Here is a 20,629-nt window from a genome sequence, read left to right on the forward strand (position 1 = left end):
GAGAGCTCAAAATGAGCTTGCACAGGGAGCTTTCCTTAGAACTAGTCATTTCTGTCATTTGTTTTGGTGTTGCTACAGCAACTTTATGAATCATATGACTCTTTACTACCTCCATAACTCAGGGGTACATTTGTTTCCAGTAAAAATATATACATTAGTAAATTATGCACTTCAGCCAGTTTAGTAAATTAAAGAAACTACTGGCCACCAGAGAAACATACAAAAGAGAAAATTATCCATTTATTCCCTTTCCAAAACTATCCACATGTCCTAAATATTAAATCTACTAAATCTTTAGGTTTCAAAACTTTTTTAAAAAGATCTATATACTGAGACTACTCACTCAGACAAAAATTAATCAGGAGTTTTTGCAAAATGCTCACCATGATTATTCACAGAAAGCAAATTTTATCTTATAAATAATCAAGTTAGATATGTTTTAACTTAAAAAGAACTCTCATCTGAAGTACACATTAAACTAATGGTAAAATGCCATGGTTTCTTCAATTTACTTTTAAATGAAGTTCAGCAAAAGAAAAAGAGGAAAAAAATACACATATATGTAAAATCTGTGTAAATATAAGAGAAGGCAAATATGGCAAAATACTATGAAGCTGAACCTAAGTGTAGGGTATATGGGTAGTCAAGAGTATTTTTTTCAACTTTCCTGTGTTTGAAAATTTTCAAAGTAAACAGCTGGGAGAACAAAGGAATCTAAATGGCTTCTAGAACTCTTACATTTTTAGTTGTTACCCTGAATATATGTCCAATGTTTTCCTTTTTATCTCCTTTTATCTGTTTTCCTTCTGCCCTTATTTAAAATAATGGTTACAAAATTGTGGGGGTTTTTTAAAAACAAAAATCATGATTCCAGGAAAGAATTTTAAAAAGTAGTTTAAAAGGCTAGTTTCAGTGAATTAACTGTTTTACCTGAAAGTTAACATCTTCTTTCTTAAATATTAGTGCTCGAACTTCATCAGGATCTCCATTAAATATTGCTTGGACCAGGGATGGCTAAAATATAAGAGAGTAATAAAAACATTAAGTCACACCACATGGATGATTCTAAAGATATTTCTCTACATAACTTCTAAATCTAAAAGTGTTCTTCCCTGTAGCAATAATCACTTTTGATATTAACCAGAAGTTTCATGAAGCCAAATCATATAACAATATAGGATTCTTCCTTAGGAAAAATAAAAGAAAAAAAAGATAGCCTGACCTTAAAAAAAAAAAAATCAATTTAGTTTGACCGAAACTTGGTAGCATAATAAACACAATCAAGTTTTATTTCTTATAAGTGGAAGTCTTTTGTTTGTATATGGTAAAAAGAAAGACTCTTCCAAATATAAGTGTGACATCTCAACATCTACTTGTGAGAGAAAACTGGTCAAGCAATTCCCATCCCATGAAGAAAGGACCCTTTGAAAAGGTCTGTTCACACTGAAATAGCTTGCATGGGTTATCATTACATGTATAAAGACATAAGTCCCAAGAAAAGCAAATGTGGCAATTGATGAAAATAACCAGAATTAAAAGATCAAAAAATACTATATGCCTGAATAATATTAAGACAAACACATGCATGTCTAAATATAACTTCCTAATCAACAACACAGCTTCTCTGATAAGGTATCATATTATACTAGTCAAATAAGGAGCAGTTGACAACAGCATTAAAAACAAGGTTATCGATGAAGAAAAAAATCACATAAAGATTCTTTTTCATATAAAGTCTTACATGTAAATACATAAAATTCATTACAGAAATGGCCATGCAGTAATAGTAGGCAACTTTTCCTAAAATATGCAGAGTTCCTGATTCTTGTTACATCAGTTTCTAAAACCGCAAAATGAAAACAGAAACGTGGTTGCTGCAACTACTATTTCACAAATCATTTTTTAAAATCTTAAGAGATTAAGACATAGTAAAGTCTGAAATGTTATCTAAGCACTTGAAAAAGTAAAAAAATGTGTGCTTTTTATACACAAATAATATTGCATCATAATTATACATACATTGCTTTCAGTCTGTAATGAAACTAGTGGGAACATATTTATTTTTAAAAAAGAAGTTTAACACTACTAATTCACCAGAATACAATATAACATAAACTCTCATATCTTACCAATACATTTCCAGAAGGTAGAGAAGGTAGGGATTTGTTTTCCTGTGGCAATTTAGAAATGAATGCAGGAGATTCATCTTCTACCTCCTCCAAAACAACAATACACACTCGACTCATTCGCTCTTTTAAAATGCTAAATTCCAAGCTATGTGATAAAAGTCACAGTTGGAAGAGCACAAGTAGTTTTTCCTTTTCTGTACAATACTTATGAACATTCTCTGAACAGAGCAGCTGTTTTTTTTAAAGTTAAGTACTACTGGAAAAACTGAAGTTTAAAATTATGACTACATAACTTGTAACTTCCTAAAAATAATAAAATTCTGTTATTTTCTGTTGGGTTACTGCAATACTTAAAAGAAATTTCACATCAACATGTCAATAATCAAATCTGAGTCCAGTATAAGCTCATTTAAAAACATTTTTCCCTACCAAAATAGTCATATTGCTCTATCTCTGAAATTTACTTGACAAAATGATCATTGTTTTTCATGGCACAAACACCACCCGATGAAGAATGCAATGAGAAACAAGTGCAGTCACAGAGATGATCACAGCTATACCTACACTCCTGCCCGCAAGGTCATATAGTTACCAGAAGCTGGCTTGCTTATAATTGAAAATAAAAATAAAATCTCACTATTCTGTTTCCACTTCTAATTTGTCTTCATTTCTTTAGCTTCACTGGTTTATTACAAATAGTATCCAGAAAAAAAAAGATCTAGAGCTCAGCACAAATCCCGAAAACGAAGCTCAGAGGTTGACAATTCTTTCTGTGTTTAGGAAAGGGAGAAAAAAAGCACTCTGCATTAATAGCAGAGCTGCAGTACATTTACATGTGATGAGTCAGACCACAAGAGACAATAGGACTCTTGGTACTAGAATACAGCTTGATTAATCCAGATTTCCCATATAATAGAAGAAACACAGATAGCTTTATTCTCATCGATAGCTTAAGCAAGGCAGAGCGTTCATTCTTTCTCCCTCAGGCAGTTGACTGTGGCTGCTCCAGCAAAAGGGCACAGGCACCAGGCAGAAATGGTGTTAGTGGAGAATCCTAATACAACACGCAGGCTGTGAAGGAATTAGAAGGCATCTGAGCTCAAATTACTGCTTCAGCTTTTTGTGTTTTTTTTTTAAAAAAAAAAAAAAAGAAAGAAAAAAAAACCAGTTTATCATTCCAGTGTTTCCTTTGATCTCCACATGAATACAGCTCCCATAAAATAGTCTTCATTCAAAGGAAAAAACAGCAGACTGTGCATCTTCTGGGCCAACTACTTTATTCAATCATCTGCTTCTGTGCCAATATAGTTTCCTTCCCCTGTGAAAACCGCTACAGTTATCCTTTTTCAGTAGATTTCAGATGCTTTCCTGTTCATCAGATGATCTTGCAAAACGCCACTGACATTCACAAGTGAGTAGATTCTTAAAAATATCTATAGAACCTCAGGATCGGACCCACAGAAGCATTCCAATTGAGCAACAGCCTGAAGAGCAAAGAAGACTGCAGACCCGCAGGATGAAATGCCTAGTAATGCTCACATGTTACACTTACCAGAGATCTGAGCTACTGCTCAGGATGTAACTTCCTCTAGCAGAAGAAAAAAACAGTGCATTTGGACAGCCTTCACAATTAGAAGGTTCATGCCAGTTCTGTGACTAATCCAGATCAAACTGAAAAATTCTATAACTGAAAAAACGAGTGTGCTTTTAACATTTTCCACTAAAAGCCACAAGGAAATCTGGTGTACTGCCTCTGCTGACTAACAACGGTTTTAGCAAGTAAACAATTCCAAACAGCTTAACTGCTTTCGTATGTTACAATATAGCAAATGTTTAACCCTATAATGACAAATGCAGTTAAGAACATGTGCAGTGAACTCAAAAGAGATTTAGAAACAAAACAGAAATATTTTATGAGATTATAAAAATTATGGAACTAAGTTATAGTTTGAGTTTAATTTTTAGCAAGACCATTTTTAATCTGCCAGACATTATTTTCTAGAATGCAAAGACATTTTTAAGATTTTCTAACAATTTTTAAATTGGTAAATTTAGCCAATCATTGATTCATTTTAAAGTGAGTAATAAAAATTCCATAATGTAGAAATTGTAATCAAAATTCGATAAATATTTGAATTTTCATTGAATAAATTAAATAATCTTACCTTCCCAACTGAATATGGAATAAAGTCTTTAAAAATCTGTTAAATAGCTACAAGAAATGGTTGTCCTTGGTTCTGAATTATCTATATGTCAAAAAGGCATATGGTAACACCAAAAAACCCCCCTCAAAACCTCCCTCCCTATAAAATTATTTTCCCAAAGCTATAAGTAAATGTCAAAACCGATCATTCTGTAGTTGGCTTTTTCATCTTTTCTGTTTACTCAATGATGAGGATACTTCCCAACAGAAAACTTACAAAGAAAGTATCATGGTCCCCCTTCAATTCATGTTCTTTCTTCTGTGAACTAGTATTTACATTAATAAGGTTTATTTTTAACATTTATGATGTGCTAGGTGCTGTACATGCTCATCTAATACAATAACCTTGTTATATTCTCATATTACTACAGAAAAAACAAACTCAGAAATGAAGTATTTTACCCAAAGTTATGCAAATTAGCAAAGTTGTGTCTAATTCCAAACACATGCTCTTTCTAAGCTATTCTGTTCCACTGAGTATACACACACTCTCTCCAGATCTTTGCAACCTATAAAACTAACTTGTAAAAGTGAGCTTACCAGGTATCCTAAACAGTTATCAAAAGTTTAAGTAACAAAGGAATATATTATTTATTGCGATATTCCAAAACATGTTATTTTTAAATGGTTATGTCAGAGCTAGTCTTACCTCAACGTGTTTTAGTTAGTTTATTTATCAAACCATAAAAAGAAAAAAAAAAACTCAGCATAATATAGATAATATAATGCCAGAATTTAGGAACAAAAAAACATTCAAAGCTACAGCATATCAATTCATGAAAGAAGCTATAACCCTAGGTTATCTGTACCAAGATAACTAAAATATGCTAACAATTCACTAGTTTTATTTTAAAATATATAAAATGCTTTTAAGCCAAATTAAAGATATGCAAATGTTTTAACATATACAAATGATGTTATTCATCTCCACATGACTGTATCAAAAATATCATCTTAATAGTTGAAATATCTGAAAACGAAACCACTATAGCAACAATATCCTATATCCCATCTTCAGGGTCCCCACATCTCCATCCCACCAAAACAAAATCTTTTATATAGACAATCTTAACTTGTTCCAAAGTATCTAGTGCATAAATTCACCCACTTTGATTTAAGCAGGAATATCCTGTTTCTTGTTCAAGGTCAACCTCCATACTTAGGTCTTCCCCAACCAAAAAGTAAGCTCCTTGAAGGCATGGACCGTGTTACATACATATTGTTTCTGTCCACTTCCATCTATAAATAATTTTATAGAAATGAATTCTGTATGTCACAGACTCTGGAATACAGTGGCGGAATTATAAAAAAAGATTGGGGGGGGTGTTGATATACCTTGATCAGAAAACATAGGAGGGATTACAGTGCAACAAACTGAGTTTTGTACCTTTAATAAGTGAACAACTAAAATTTAGAAGTTGACAGGATATAAAACAAGGATATAAGTGATGGCTAAAATGAAGGGCTCAGAAATCAGTCTGCTTAAAGCTCAAATTCTGATTGTATCATTTCCTACATGTATGCCTGGGTAAGTTACTTAAATTCCCTGAGCCTAAATTCCTTGATAAGAATAATCATCTCCAGAAAGTTTTATCAGGAGAAATACAGTAACAACATAGTGCATGAGAGTGCAGGCTTTGTAGTCAAATTGCCTGGAGTTCTAATCCAGACTTCCCCACTAACTAACCTAACCCTGTGACCTTGAAGAAGTTATTTAACCTCTTTGTGTTTAACATCTATTAAATGTTATTAACAGATTCTGCTTCACAGTGTTGTAAAGTTTAAACAAGATAATATTATGGATATCTCGGGTAGTTGAATGATATCACTTGTAAAGCCAATAAATGAATAAAAGGCTGTTGAATTCCCCCCAACCCCAGTACCAATGAGGTAATTCAGACCAGTGTCTAGAGTTCCCTTCAGTTGCTAAGTCCCCACCCTTTACAGAGCCCTCCTTTAAAGAGACTGCTAGAAGCGTGGTTTAGAGTCCCAGGCATTCTCAAACTGCAGCCTGTTGAGGACACATTTATCCAGCCCGCCAGGTGTTTTTGCCAGGTGTTTTTGCCGCAGCTGCCTGTCCTGCATAGCAGCCCACTTGTCCCGGGCTCACAGTGCACATGTGTGGAATGTGCGCTGCACTCTCCAATGGCCCTCCAACGGTCTGAGGGACAGTCAACTGGCCCCCTGTTTAAAAAGTTTGAGGACCCCTGGTTTAGACTCTAGTAACCAGACAAGTGTTATTGTGGGCAGGGAGCATTAAATTCAGGCAAGAAGGTCTACGAGTTTTTCCATTCTTCCACGCTCATTGTATTTTACAGTTTAGGGAAAGAAAAAGGGTAGAAATTACTGGCCCATGATATATTATAAAATCAAAGATAGATGATAAAGACTTCCATTTTTAATTATTTAAATTAGCAGCACCATATAACCCGATTTTGTAAATTCTTAATTTCTACTAAGACAAGCCCCTACCCTCAAAGGAACTCACATCTTAAAGGAAAAAGAGAGAGGTAAATAACTATTTAAGAAATTAAAAACGGAGAAAGTACTTCAGATGAAAAATTACTGACAAAGATTATATAAATTGTAAATTCAACATTTTTTTTCCCAGTTAGAGAAATAGCAAAGAGATGTGGTTTTTATTTTAGGTATTTATTTCTTTTAGGCCAAATTAGATTAAGTTTTAAATAAACAAGTTCAACACTGACAACTTCATAATTCTTTCATTCTTTATACTAAAATGTATCCTTATCAAGAGCTTATTCTACTATTGATAGGATTACATAATGATTAAGCCAGTTTAAGCCTTTACTAATTAAAAAAAAACCCAAAAACTTAAGGCTCTGAAAGATTATTTTTAGGTTCCTAATTTTGTTACACCAAAATTTCTTTTTTTGACACAAATGATTTTTCCCTTCGGCATTGAGATTCAACCTAAACCTCACCTTATCTCTTACGCCTCTATGAGCTCCATATGATTATCATAGGATAATGGTAATTTGACTCGGATAAGTCAAATTAAGTCAATGGTAACTTGACTTAGGATATATTAAGTGGCTACTCTGTGCCAAGTGCCAAACTAGTCTCTGAGTATTCAAAAATAAAAAGCTTGTGGTGAAAGATAAATAACAAAGTGGGTTCAAACCATGTTTCAGAAAACCTTTCTGGTAGATTAAGAATCTTGAACAATCTTCTTGAGCTATGCTTCATCTATCCAAATACTTTAAGGATAGTCTTATGAATAGAGTTTACAGAAAATGAGGTAGACAGTAAGAAGAGGAAAAAGAAAAATCAAGAAATAGCTGAATTCTAGGCTACGGGTCAGAAGCTATGCAACTATATTAGTAGAACCACTGTAAGAATTCACTATATATTTAAAACACAATGAATGAACTCAAAATCCTCAAAATAGATCAGATTTAATTCTCTACGTGTAATATATTTATGACCTAGGGCAGCTTAAAAAATGTTTACCCAGGCATATTTCAAAAATTGCTAATAACTAATGTTATCTGAAGATCCCACCAGTATGTTACAATGGTAATAAATTGTTAACCCTTTGAATATTATTGTATTCTGCAGATTGTTAGCACACATTAATATTACACACATTCTTTACAAAGATCTGTATTTTGCATCTGTTCTTCCAGTATTCCATTGAACTATAATAATCAGCTTTTATGTAAATACAGAGCTTCACAGAATAAAGACTACATTTCTCAGCTCCCTTGTAGCTAGGAGCCACATGACAAAGTTCTGATCAGCATTTTAAGCAGAGGTATTATGTGGCTTCCAGAAAACTTCCTTAAAGGCCAACTGGTATATCCAGCCTGCTTCTGGGAACACAGATGATCAGCCACCATCATAAACCAACTCTAGGGTAGTAGAACTACAAGGCTAGAAAGGAGCTGGGTCCTTGAGGACTTTGTGGAACAGAACTGCCATACAAGTCCTGGTCTGCCTGCTTTTTGACTTTTATGTTAGACAGAAATAAAAACTTCTGCTTTAAGTCACTATAATTTTGTGTCTTTGGGACTTGGATCTGAACCTAACTTTAAGTGATAATCTTACTTTTCCCTTAATTATCTATGAGTGTGCATATATCCTTCCAGCCTTGTTCTTCCACCGTCTATATTCCAATATAGCATAGTTACTTTAATTTTTAGTAAGATGGATTAGAAACACTAGCTCTAACAAACTGCACTAGAAACAGTAACTGACTAGAAATCTTGCTTGGAAAATAATTCATGTATTATCCTGAGTAAGTGAACAAAAATCAGAGGAGGGAAAAGGAAACAAACAGTTATCACAGATATTCTTCATGAATTTTTAGCCACCATTGGTGGGTACTCTTATTTAATTTATATGGCAAACAGAGGCTCAGTATCATCCAGTCACCCAATCACTTACTCTCCCTACCCATTCATCTAGTATTCATTCATCGTCTACTATGTATCAGTCTTTGTGCTAGGCAGAGAAAACAATTATGAATACACAGTCAATCCTTGTTCTAACAGACCTTACCCACAAATAAATACTATCTAACAGCAAACTGATAAATTCTAGAAGAAGAAAAATTTCTGAAGGGCAAGGAACTAAAGGCAGGCTTGTGTGGCTAGAGCAAGGAATCATAAGAGACAATAACACCTGTAGTTGGAGAAACAGGTAAAGTTATGTTACACAGTACCGTTTTCCCCAAAAATAAGCCCTACCCATAAAATAAGTCCTAGCAGGATTTCTAAGCATTTGCACAATAGAAGCCCTACCCCAAAAATAAGACGTAGTGATGAGTGTGGCTATGTAGCACATCTGCACAACCTATGCATTTCTTTCGTTGCGGAGCCGTAAAGAAGATGAGCAGCCATTCTGATCTGCCCCATGAGAGCTCTATTGCTCGACATGAGAGATTGGGGCCAATGGTTCTAAAGGAAATAGACTTGTAAGAAATTCAGGATGGAATTTGGAGTTTGGAAAGTTATGTTGATGTTCCAGAAGACGACGACTTAACTATATTTGAATAAATGTAGGTTGTTGTACCATACTTAAAAAAAATAACACATCCCCTGAAAATAAGCCCTAGGTGTCTTCTTGAGGAAAAATAAATATAAGATCCTGTCTTATTTGGGGGGAAACACAAAACACGGTAATTGTAAGCCAAGTTACAAAGTTTGTATTTTTATTAAGTGATTGCAAACTTATTAAAGATTTCTAAGTAAGGCAGTCATGATTTGCATTATACTTTAAAAAGATTACGTGGCTTTAGTGTAAAGAATGGATTAAAGGGGTATAAGAATAGAAGCCAAGGGACTAGTTAAGACACTATTGCAGTAATCCAATAGAGTGATTTGAACTAGGATGCTGGGTATGTAGATGGGAAGATAGAGATATATTTTAGAAATAGGATTTACAGGACACACTGATGAGGGAGAGGATGATAACCACAAACAATTCCCTTTGGGCCTTTTTCAGGTTCCAAATTTATATCATGAGGAATGTGACTTGTTATATCAATACCTAAGGTTCCTTTCAAGCTCTAAAAGTCAGTTTTAAATCTTAATCCAAGTCCATATCTTAGCATCTACCCTCATGATTTCAAAATGAAGTGTTTAACAACTTCAATGTTGCCTAAATCTAGATAAAGATTTAAAAGTTCATAAAGAATGGTGAGACCTAGCTCAATTCTGCTCAGTCTAGTACTTCAAAATCATCTAAAAACCTTTTGGCAAGGATACCTCATTTTAAAAACATTCACCAAAAATACCATAGCACTGATTCAGCAAACATTTAACATTCATATTTCTACTATGCATACTATGTCAAGGAATTATAAAATATCATTATATCACCTTCAAAGACCTCATGCAACTTAAATAGGGTACTATTATCATACATGAAAAAATTTAACTAGGGCAAGGTAAGGGCACAAAAGATATAATACTAAAGGCAGTGTATACTGAAGGCCTAAATACTAGATATAGACTATACCTGCCACCAATTCCGTCATAGAAAGAGTGTAGAATATAAATTTATTCATTGTAATTGACATATAAAGCCACCTCTAACAAACAAACGACATTTTTATAAAGCTACCCATAAACTTCATTGTTATTTTTTCTTCTTCTTTGGAAAAATTGGAAAGATACTTTCTCAAAGAAACCAATGGTCTACTAGTTAGAACATTTCATATCAAATCTTACTCTAGATTATATTTTTAAAAAAATGGTTGAAAATTTAAAACTATTATTTATATACATGAATAAATGTTTAGCTATCCAAAGTTTATTTAGATCTGTATGGTCTAGAAAAATATAAAGACAGCTACATATATAACCTTAAACTTTCTAGTAACTACATTTTAAAAAGGTAAAACAAAACTGGTGAAATTAATTTGAACAATATTTTATGTAACCCAACATATTCAAAATATTATTTCAACTTGGAATCAATATAAAGTTATCATATAGCTTACATTTTTAATAGTTTTCAAAATTTGTTATGTATTTTACACTTATTGCATATCTTGACACGAATATTGTATTTTCATTGAACATAACTCATCTGTATTTAGATTTCATAAAATCTACAGTTGAGGAAGTACATAAATGTGCCCAAGTTGTTCCAAACATACTTGTACGTTTTCCAATATAACTATCAAGTATTTTTTAAAAATTTAAATTAATTAAACAAAATTAAGAATTCAGTTCTTCAGTTACATTAATTAGCAATATTTGGCTAGTAGTGACTAACATATTGCACAACAATGACTGGTCCTGTAAGGACCAACTTTTTCAAAAGTTCAACGGTTCTAGACAGAAATCTAAAATATGCTATCTATATCACTGTCTCAAGGAAAAGAACATGGTTTTATGTTTTTATGGTGGCTCAGAGTCAATGATGTGAATATACAGTTAGATCATTTTATAGTACAATAACCACATTAGCAATTAATGGCCTTAGCTGATTTTTCCTATCTCTGCCCTAACTTGAATGGTTTATTAGTTCTCCCTCCTCTCTGTCTCTTCCCTTAAAACACACACACCCCTTTTAAATTTTATTACAACATTAACCCTGGCTTGAGAATGACACATTTTCTCACAAAACAAACAAACTGCACCAATTTCATAGCCAACATGTTCTTCATTATTCAGGGGCCTGCCTCTTCACGTACATTAGGGATCCATACAGGTTTCACAAATTGAAGTTAACAAAAGTCTGCTACCGGCCGGGCGCTGTGGCTCACGCCTGTAATCCTAGCTCTTGGGAGGCCGAGGCGGGTGGATTGCTCAAGGTCAGGAGTTCAAAACCAGCCTGAGCAAGAGCGAGACCCCGTCTCTACTATAAATAGAAAGAAATTAATTGGCCAACTGATATATATATAAAAAATTAGCCAGGCATAGTGGCGCATGCCTGTAGTCCCAGCTACTCGGGAGGCTGAGGCAGAAGGATCACTGCAGCCCAGGAGTTTGAGGTTGCTGTGAGCTAGGCTGACGCCATGGCACTCACTCTAGCCTGGACAACAAAGCGAGACTCTGTCTCAAAAAAAAAAAAAAAAAAAAAAAAATTAAAAAAGTCTGCTACCTATTTGCCAGCCAATTATTTCATTTTTTAAGTATCTTCATTTTACTGTTAAAAATGAAACTGATCAAATTATTTTTCTAGTTGTTTTCAGTTCTAGTGTTTTCTAACTTTATGTCCCTTTTTTCTGTTAAGAGTAGGCTGATTAATAAAAGAGAAGTACCAAACGAGGTGGTAGTGACCATAGATTAGGTTTTTACAGGAAGTCTGACTATGAAGAAAGAATAAATTGAGCAAATGTTGAAGAAGAGGTTTTTTTAAAGTTTATTTCTTTCTTTCTTTTTTTCACTTCCACCTCCCTAAAAGTTTATTTTAAAAATGATGATGAACATTGTTGAAGGCTAACAAACTTGTTTTCAAAAAGAAAAGATGTAGGGAAGGGGAATAACTGGTGAAGGAAAATCACAAAGATGCAGAAAGGGGGGTGGTCTTACAGTAGAAAAATTATCTTGAGTTATGAACCTTCTTCCTCTGAAATAAGTTGGAAGAGTTGTGTGGGTGAATTAATGGGCAGATGAGAAAAGACTAAGTTGAGAAAAAGTATTAGTAATCATGGTGTCTAGGCTGTATAAAAACAAAGAGAAGTGAAGGTAGTTTCAGCAGATGAGATAAGTTGTGGGATGTAGTCACTGGTATGGTTAAAGCCAAGTAGAGATGAACACCAGTGTGGAGTTAAGTATGATGTTCAAAATGTCACCTATGAGGAAATGAAATCCCCTGCATGACTGAGATAAATATGATCCAGATGTAGAACTGGAGAGTGAGATTTGATAGATGACAGCAACAAGAAATAGAAGGGTCACCTAGCCAGATGGCATGTGACTCAAAAAAAGGAAGGTTTTTATAGATAGATACACTAGTAACATTCTAAGACTATAATAGGGGAATAGAATGCTGACTTTGCTCCCTGCACTTTCTTCCCAACACAAACACAAACACACACACACATGCATTCCCAAGATATACTGGATGTGAGCAAAGGAAGAGCTAACACTTGAGAAGACCTCTAGCGAAGCATGTACTTACAAAAACATTGAGTTTCAGTTCAGGAGATGAAATAGACTTTCTGAGGAAGTGTAGTTATACATAAGAACTTAAGGTTTAAATCAGTATTTAGATGACTGTTTTCAGATTTGAGTCTTGAAAGAACTATTTCCTTTCAAAAGAATATACACAAAAAAATTCAACAAGCCCAACATAACACAGGTTATCTTTCTAGAATATACCTAATATGTCAAAACCAAGAAAAAAAGGGGAAAAACCATTCTGTTAGCAAAAATGTAGTACTATATTTAAATAATATTTTTAAAAGTTAGATTTTCTTCATAATTTTGATTACTCTGAGAAGCAGTTTGAGGGCTGGGCATGGTGGGATCTTTTTTCTTTTTTTAGAAGTTGTATTACTTTCAAATATTCTATTCAATCTGTTATTAGTATAATTTTTTAGCCAGGATTTATGTGGTTAGCAGTATCCCTGGCATATTATTTATGTTCTATCAGGCCCAGTATAAACACATTCTTTGAAATCTAATTATATTATTATTTCCATAGTTAATTGTCTTTCAGCAACTGTACTAAAAACAACTTAGCCCCCATATTACAAATCAGTGGAATACAAAATTTTATTTTGAAACAGGCTAAATTTTTGCCTTTCTTTAAAAAAAGATTGAGGAAAAATTATCTGCAATTCATTCTGGTTTCTACGACATGGTGACATTGAGGTAAATGTAGCATCAAATTACTGCATTTTAAAAGCTGAAAGGAAAAAATTTTCAATTTAAAAATAAGTTGCTATAGTTACAAAATGTTTACCTTCATAAGCAATAATTACAAGAGACATCCAAGGAACTCCCACAAGTACAGTAAGATCAGTATCTGAAGTACACACTGGTTATTTTACATACATATTGAACCTGAATGCATGTATCATTTCCGTTTCAAAGTAGCTATCATTTGGGAAATACTAAACAAAATGACTCATGTCTTTCTGAACCATGGAAGGGTGGAGACAAAAAGAATGAACATAACTATTTTAAAATTCAAGTGATGACTCACAGTTTAGAACATTTTTCATATTCTTTCATTTCTTTTATCAAAGAGTGCTGTAATTTTTATACAGCTACTTCTATTGCTGAAAGAAGGAAATTGTGTTTCTAATGTGTTTCAGATGTGGAGTTTCTTTTTTGTATAAATAGATTTTCATGCCCTTGATAGACCTCAAAAAACAATGTCATAACTTAATGTTAATCCACAGTAAAACAATGTCAATACCTTTAGATGTAGTCAATTTTAAACTTCTTAAATGTGAAGAAAAGGCCCTGTCAGAATTGATAACTAGCCTATGCCTGACTAACAAGGGTTACTAAACCTGCAAACCTTATGTATTATAGAAATTTTGTTTTGTTTATATTCAGGACACCCAGTATTGCAAGAATACTTATAAAACTTTTAACCCAATGTAATGCTGACCTTAAAATTATAAGGTTCATCATTGTATCTTAATGAACCTTCCACAAAATATGTAATAGATTATTAAATATATCTGTTCTTTACTATTAAAGGCTATCTTAAATTGAAAATACTTTATAAAGTAGCATGTTACACTTGACTGGCTTCAATAATAAAAGGATCATAATCACAAACAGGGTGACTGATTCAGTTATTCAATGCTATCACATATGACCTAGGCCCCTTTTAGCTTTTTCCTCTGTCAGACTCAGCATGGACCTTAGGATAACTCCCTTAATAGTCACAAGATACTTACCATACCTCATGGCACCATGCCAAACACATATTGTCATCTAGTAGGAGTGGGAGTTTCCTTCTGTGTCTCCTTGTCCCTTTTTAGGTACAAGGAAGACTTTACTAGAAGTTCCACAAGCTGGCTTTCCTAACATGCAAAGGGCTAGGCTCAGATTACATACATGTCCCTTCCCAAACAAATCAGTACTAGGCAAAACAGTTTTACCATGATTTCCCAAACAAAACTAGGGGTAAGCATGCAAGAGGAAGAGGGTAATGGCCCGTAAGGAGACAACCAACAAGATGCTATGTAGTGTTACACAGAAAAATCAAACTTTGGCATTTTCTTACAGTAGTTTAATTTTCTCATCATTATAAATTAATCACAACATATTAGTACTAGATGACATTTTGAGAGCCCTAGAGATTTTTAAAATGGGGGAAAAAAAATCAGCAATCAGTAATCCACCTTAAAATAGACTAAAAGAAATCATTTTATAAATGGCATTGACATAACAAGAAAAATGTAAAACAAAAGAAAACAATATACTTCAGGATATGAAACAGTAAAATTACACCTTAGTTTCAGCCAGTTAAAATGAAAGTTTTACCACCAAAATATTTCCTATTAATCTCACTTTTCTCCTCTATGAAAAGGCTAATTACTAGTCACTGGGCAGATCACACCTAGAGTAACGAAAGTAGAACAAATTCAAGGAAGGCAGCGAGGATAATGGATAATCTAGAAACCATGTCATTAAGGGTTGATAAAGCTGAATACGTTTTGGTTGAAAAGAAGTCAGGCAGAGTGTGATAGCTTTAAAATATTTGAAGTGCTGTCACTGTGAAGAGATATCAAACTGCACAGCTCTAGAGATAACAACTAGAATCAAATAATAACACACAGGAAGACAAAATCTGGTTCAATATCAGACAGTACTTTTATCCACCTTTTTTTAAAATCTGAAGATGTAACAAGGTTGGCTGCTCTTTGGGGTAGGGATGAACATTCCAGGTAAACTAAATAGCTACTATGGTTGTAAGCACTTTATGCGCACTCACTTAATTGTTAACAACATGCCTGCAAAGTAGTTTTTAAGCCCAATTTCCAGACAAAAAACTGAGTTGGACTAGTTAAATGCTAGAAATCATAAGGCTAAGTAGTAAAGAAAACTGGATTCTATTCTAGGCCCATCCATCTCCAAAGCCCCAATTCTTCCCACATATCACATACCTAAGAGCAGCTGTTAAGGGAGCAAACAGGATTTTTGAGCTGGTAAGAACCAAATATCATCTGATTTGAAGCCCTGTTCAAAATTAAGATGCTAAAAATGAAGTATTACTTCTATCCATTGGTATCAACACTTCCTAATAGTTTAAGAATGTTTTCACATCTATTCTCCCATTGGGTCCTCAGAGCAGTGCTTTATGTAAGTAAGCTAGATGGGTATTATCCAACTCTCTTCTTGTTGCTTCCATAAAATTTTCACCTATTTTTCTAAATCTTTTTTTGGCTCTTTTCACCTGGCTTTTCTTGTACCACCCATACTTAAAAATGCTGGTTTTCTCTTCAACGGCTTTTCTCTCTTTTCTGGACAATCTCACGTCAAAATTTAACTTATCATCTCTAGTTCACTCTCTCAAAGCATTCTTTTTCTGAATTCTCGTGTTAACCATAATGGCATCACCATATGAACAGTAACCCAACACACAGTAGCCTTCCCTTACTTCATCTCCCACTTTTAGTCACCAAGTTCTACTCATTCTACCTAAAAGCTTCATGAAGAACACTTTTTCTTCACAGTGAACCATGCTTGTAGCAGATATAGGTTCTTTCATAAGAATCCCTTCCTTTAAGCAGTGCCTCTGGTCCAGAGACTTATAAGAAACCCAGGCCTGGTGAGAGTACCACATACCGCTAGCCACATACCTAGTTTAGGAATGAGCACATGATTGAAAACAGACAAGGTCTTCCTCAGGACTTTACTTCCTGCCAAGGTTATCAGGAAAAATGCTCTTTTCTTTTGGGATTGTGAATAAGGACACAATCCCAGTAAGCTAAACTGCCTGCACGAGGAGAGATTAAAAAAAAAAAATCCACAAAGACACATTTTAAGAAGGGTGGGGAAGATGGGAAATACATTATCATCAAGTCCTAGATCTAGCTCTGCCTGACTATCCCCACTGCCTGACCAGTAAGTTCCCTTTAAGACAGTTTGAATTGGAGTTCCATCACTGGTAACCAACAATCCTGATTAACAGTTCTCTATACTACCAGGTACTTTTCTAAATCACAGATAAAATGTTGTGTGTCTACTTTTAGTCAATTAAATTTTATTAAGGTACACTAAAGACTTCTACCACTACCCTGCCTTTAAGTTTCACATACATCAATGTGCTTGTGGCAATTCAAATATACCATGCCACTTCATGCAGCTGTGTTGTTGTATTAATATATTTTCTTCCTTCTGCCTAGAATACTCCTCTCCCACCTCCTTATTCACAAAATATACAGTAGAGTTGCATAAAATAAGGTGGAAAATTAGAGCCAAATCATGAAGGGCCTTGAATGAGACATCAAAGAATATACACTAAAACCTACATAATTTTAAGTCAAAAAGTGATAAAATCAGTCATATCTTAGAGGACTCACTGTGGATGCAGCATGAAGGGTGACCTAAAAATGAGGTGATAGTAAAGGCAGAGAAAACAATTAGTAGGACATTGCAATAGTCTAAGCCATAGGCCACTTGGAGTGGTGAAAGGAATAAATTGGGACTTCTCTAGGAAAAAAAAACAACTTGCCAATAGCTATCAATAGTATTCATAAGCCTTTCAAACTCTTTAAACAGCATTTCCACTTGCAAGAATGTAGATAATAGGAAATAATGTGAGGCCCACAAAATATGTTTATCAAGATTTTACGTATCATTTATAAGAACAATTTAAAATATAGTATATCTCATATAATGAAATTGTATCTGATATTTAGAAACCAAATGTTTAGAGAATTTCTAAAAACATGGGATAATATTCATTAAAATGTTACGAGGAACACAACACTACACTACATACAAAATAATTTATGTTACATAATAAAAGGGTTTAAATTTTTTTTTAAAGCAGCAAAGTAGATCTGTTAAGTTAGAGGTAGGATAATGGGTAATTTGTTCACATATTTCTCTTTTTCTGAGTAACATTATTCCTTAACCATGATCTTTATTTGCTAAACTCAATCACTACTTCATAGGTAAGAAAAATAAGGCCTGGAGAGGTTAAATGACAAAAGTTCACATTCAGAGAGTTATGTTCAAAACTTGAACACTACCTACATGAAGACTCACTGCCCAGAAGCAAATCTGCAAAGCCAAAGCCATTGAACCCACAGCTTTTCAGAGTCTAGAATAGTTGAGCCTTGAAGGCAGACCAAAGCTGCTGAGACTTTAAACTTGCTGGGCTACAACAGCCTCTAAATTCATAAATAAAAAGCTATAAAATAACTAGTGAGGAAAAGCAGACTACAAGAAGGAGGTAGTTTAAAATGCGTGCTTTTACAACTTTATCTAAATAACGCTTCGAAGAACAGAGAAGGAAATAATGACAGACAGAATTAGAGAAAGAAGGCCTCAGAATAAGCTGTTTAGGAACATTAATGTTATAGAGTCTGTACTTATTTTGTTCTTTAAAAAAACAACAATACTTTATTACATGAGATTATTTTTTTTCTCTGAATTGAGATCTTGTTACAATCTCAAATAAACTCTACAGACCTAAGTATTCAACAACAATAACACAAGATTAGAAAATACAGCCAGTTATAGCACTTAACCAATTTCATCCATACACAAGGATTTATCTTTAAAAAATATATATTTAATTTGCATGTTATATCACAAGTGATAGTTATGTTTTACTAGTTTGAATTTGCCTATCTGTGTGCCCAACTATACCACTATCTGAATTTCATTGTTCTTTATGATGAATTTTCAAATGATTCCCTTATGTAAATTTAGAGTTTGCAGTAACCAATGCAAAAGCACCATCCAGTGGCAAAAGATGATAATTACAATTTATACAGTGATAAAGGCAAAAGTTAAATCTTTTATGACTCTGCCTTTTCCCCAATGCACATTACCAGGAGAGAAAAAATAAATGGGCTATATAATATTGAAGGTCTCTGCTAATTGTTACTATTTTCCTAATCAAATCTTATCCTTACTATCTTAGGTTTGGCATTTTTTTGTTTCAATGTCTTGCCCGCCCCATTACCCAAATGCTGGATTTAGAATAGAATTAGGATAAGAGCATTACTAAGATTCATCCAAAGCTTTTACTGAGCCAGAGGCTAGAAAATGGTTTATATAGATCAGTAATAAAGTATGTGAGGGGGTGAATTTCCAGTGGATCTAGGCACCAATAGCCATCCCCAAAGTGATAACAAATGAGTCAGCCTATGTACTTAAAAAAGTGAACATTTGGTAGGTAATCTAGATCTTCCTGAAAAATAGCCAAGTAAAGATTCACAATTAGTTGTTTCATACTCCTGGACTCAAGCAATCCTCCTGCCTCAGCCTCCCGAGTAGCTGGGACTACAGGCATGCGCCACCATGCCCAGCTAATTTTTTGTATATATATATTTTTAGTTGGTCAATTAATTTCTTTCTATTTTTAGTAGAGTCGAGGTCTCACTCAGGCTGGTTTCGAACTCCTGATCTTGAGCAATCCGCCTGCCTCGGCCTCCCAGAGTGCTAGTATTACAGGCGTGAGCCACCACGCCCGGCCAATCCAAAGTTTAATACAACTAAAAACAAATCAGAACAAAAACCCAGTAAGGGTGATTTTTCATTTTGAAACAACTTTGCATCAAATCTTAATATCAAATGGAAGGGAACTATGCTCACCACTATACTACCAAAGCACTTTACTTAATATCAAATGGTATTACTATTCGGGATATTTAATTAACAAAAAGTACAGCAGATTGCAGCTTGGTAATGGTAAAAAAGTTACTGGGCCATAGTTTTCTTCCTTACTGTGGTCCCCAACCCCCAGGCCACTAACAGGCTGCGGCATGTTAGGAACTAGATCCCAGAGCACTGCTGGACCCCGCCTCCTTATCTCCTTCATGGAAAAATTGTCTTCCAAGAAACTTTGGAACTAGGGGTAGAGGTGGGGGGCCACATAGCAGGTAGTGAGTAGTGGGTGAGCTAGGAAGTCTCATTTACAGCCGCTCCCCATCACTTGCATCACTGCCTGAGCTCGGCCTCCCACCTACCCACTCCCTGCCCCATCTGTGGAAAAACTGTTGTCCATGAAACCAGTACCTGGTACCAAAAAGGCTGGGGACTACTAGAATCTTTCAATATGTCTGAATTTCAAATAAGTAACCTAACAAATACTAATGATATCAAACAAGCTTATCCTGTCTTCAAGTAGTGCCTTCAGTCTAACATCTCTAGGGTTTATGAGATTTTAAAAACTACTTTCATTAAAAACACAGGAGTCACTCATATAATTGAAGTTCCCCAGTGATTATTGAATGGCTGATAATGTTTAAAGTGTGTACCACAAACATTTAATATGTAAGAGAATGAGCCATGAGGAAAGTGATGCATGTAACTGGACAAACCTATGAAAACATCTAGTAATTTATTAGTTTTTCAAGACAAAATAAAATTAGTTGCAATACCATTATTTTCAGTTACTTAATATTTTCTTCTCCAAGATAGTGATTTTAAATAAGATTTATAAGCTCCTCCGTTGGAAATCTATTTGAATTATTAATTTGTTATACTAAGTCTTCCTCTAACACAGGGCCCACTACTATAAACAAAATGTCTACAATAAAGAAAGAAATATGGCTGACACTAAGTATTTATTCACAGTTATATATAAAACCCAAGTTTTAGTTATGAGGAGGCATAAACAGCAACAAACTGATGCCTAAATTACTGCAGAGACACTACTAGAAAATAACCTA

The 20,629-nt window shown here is 34.2% G+C and overlaps 1 protein-coding gene across 5 annotated transcripts in view; it reads right to left on the reverse strand.

The window, feature by feature from the left end:
- ANKRD28 (ankyrin repeat domain 28) overlaps positions 1-20,629 on the reverse strand; it is a 180,690-nt gene that overhangs the window by 115,342 nt on the left and 44,719 nt on the right. For 2 of the 5 annotated variants that reach the window (XR_012920527.1, XM_020288890.2), the window contains exons 1-2: positions 2,130-3,690; positions 931-1,014 (exon numbers count right to left, since the gene is read on the reverse strand). Coding sequence is in view for 3 of the 5 variants with exons in the window: in XM_020288890.2 (XP_020144479.1) it covers positions 931-1,014; positions 2,130-2,246 (201 nt within the window). In the remaining 2 variants the exon portion in view is untranslated. Of the gene's footprint in view, positions 1-930; positions 1,015-2,129; positions 20,625-20,629 lie in introns of those variants that run through there. The other 3 variants (XM_020288906.2, XM_020288917.2, XM_020289005.2) reach the window with 2 other exon arrangements.

This window comes from Microcebus murinus, chromosome 1 (genome assembly GCF_040939455.1).
Source record: "Microcebus murinus isolate Inina chromosome 1, M.murinus_Inina_mat1.0, whole genome shotgun sequence".
Lineage (NCBI taxonomy): Eukaryota > Metazoa > Chordata > Mammalia > Primates > Cheirogaleidae > Microcebus > Microcebus murinus.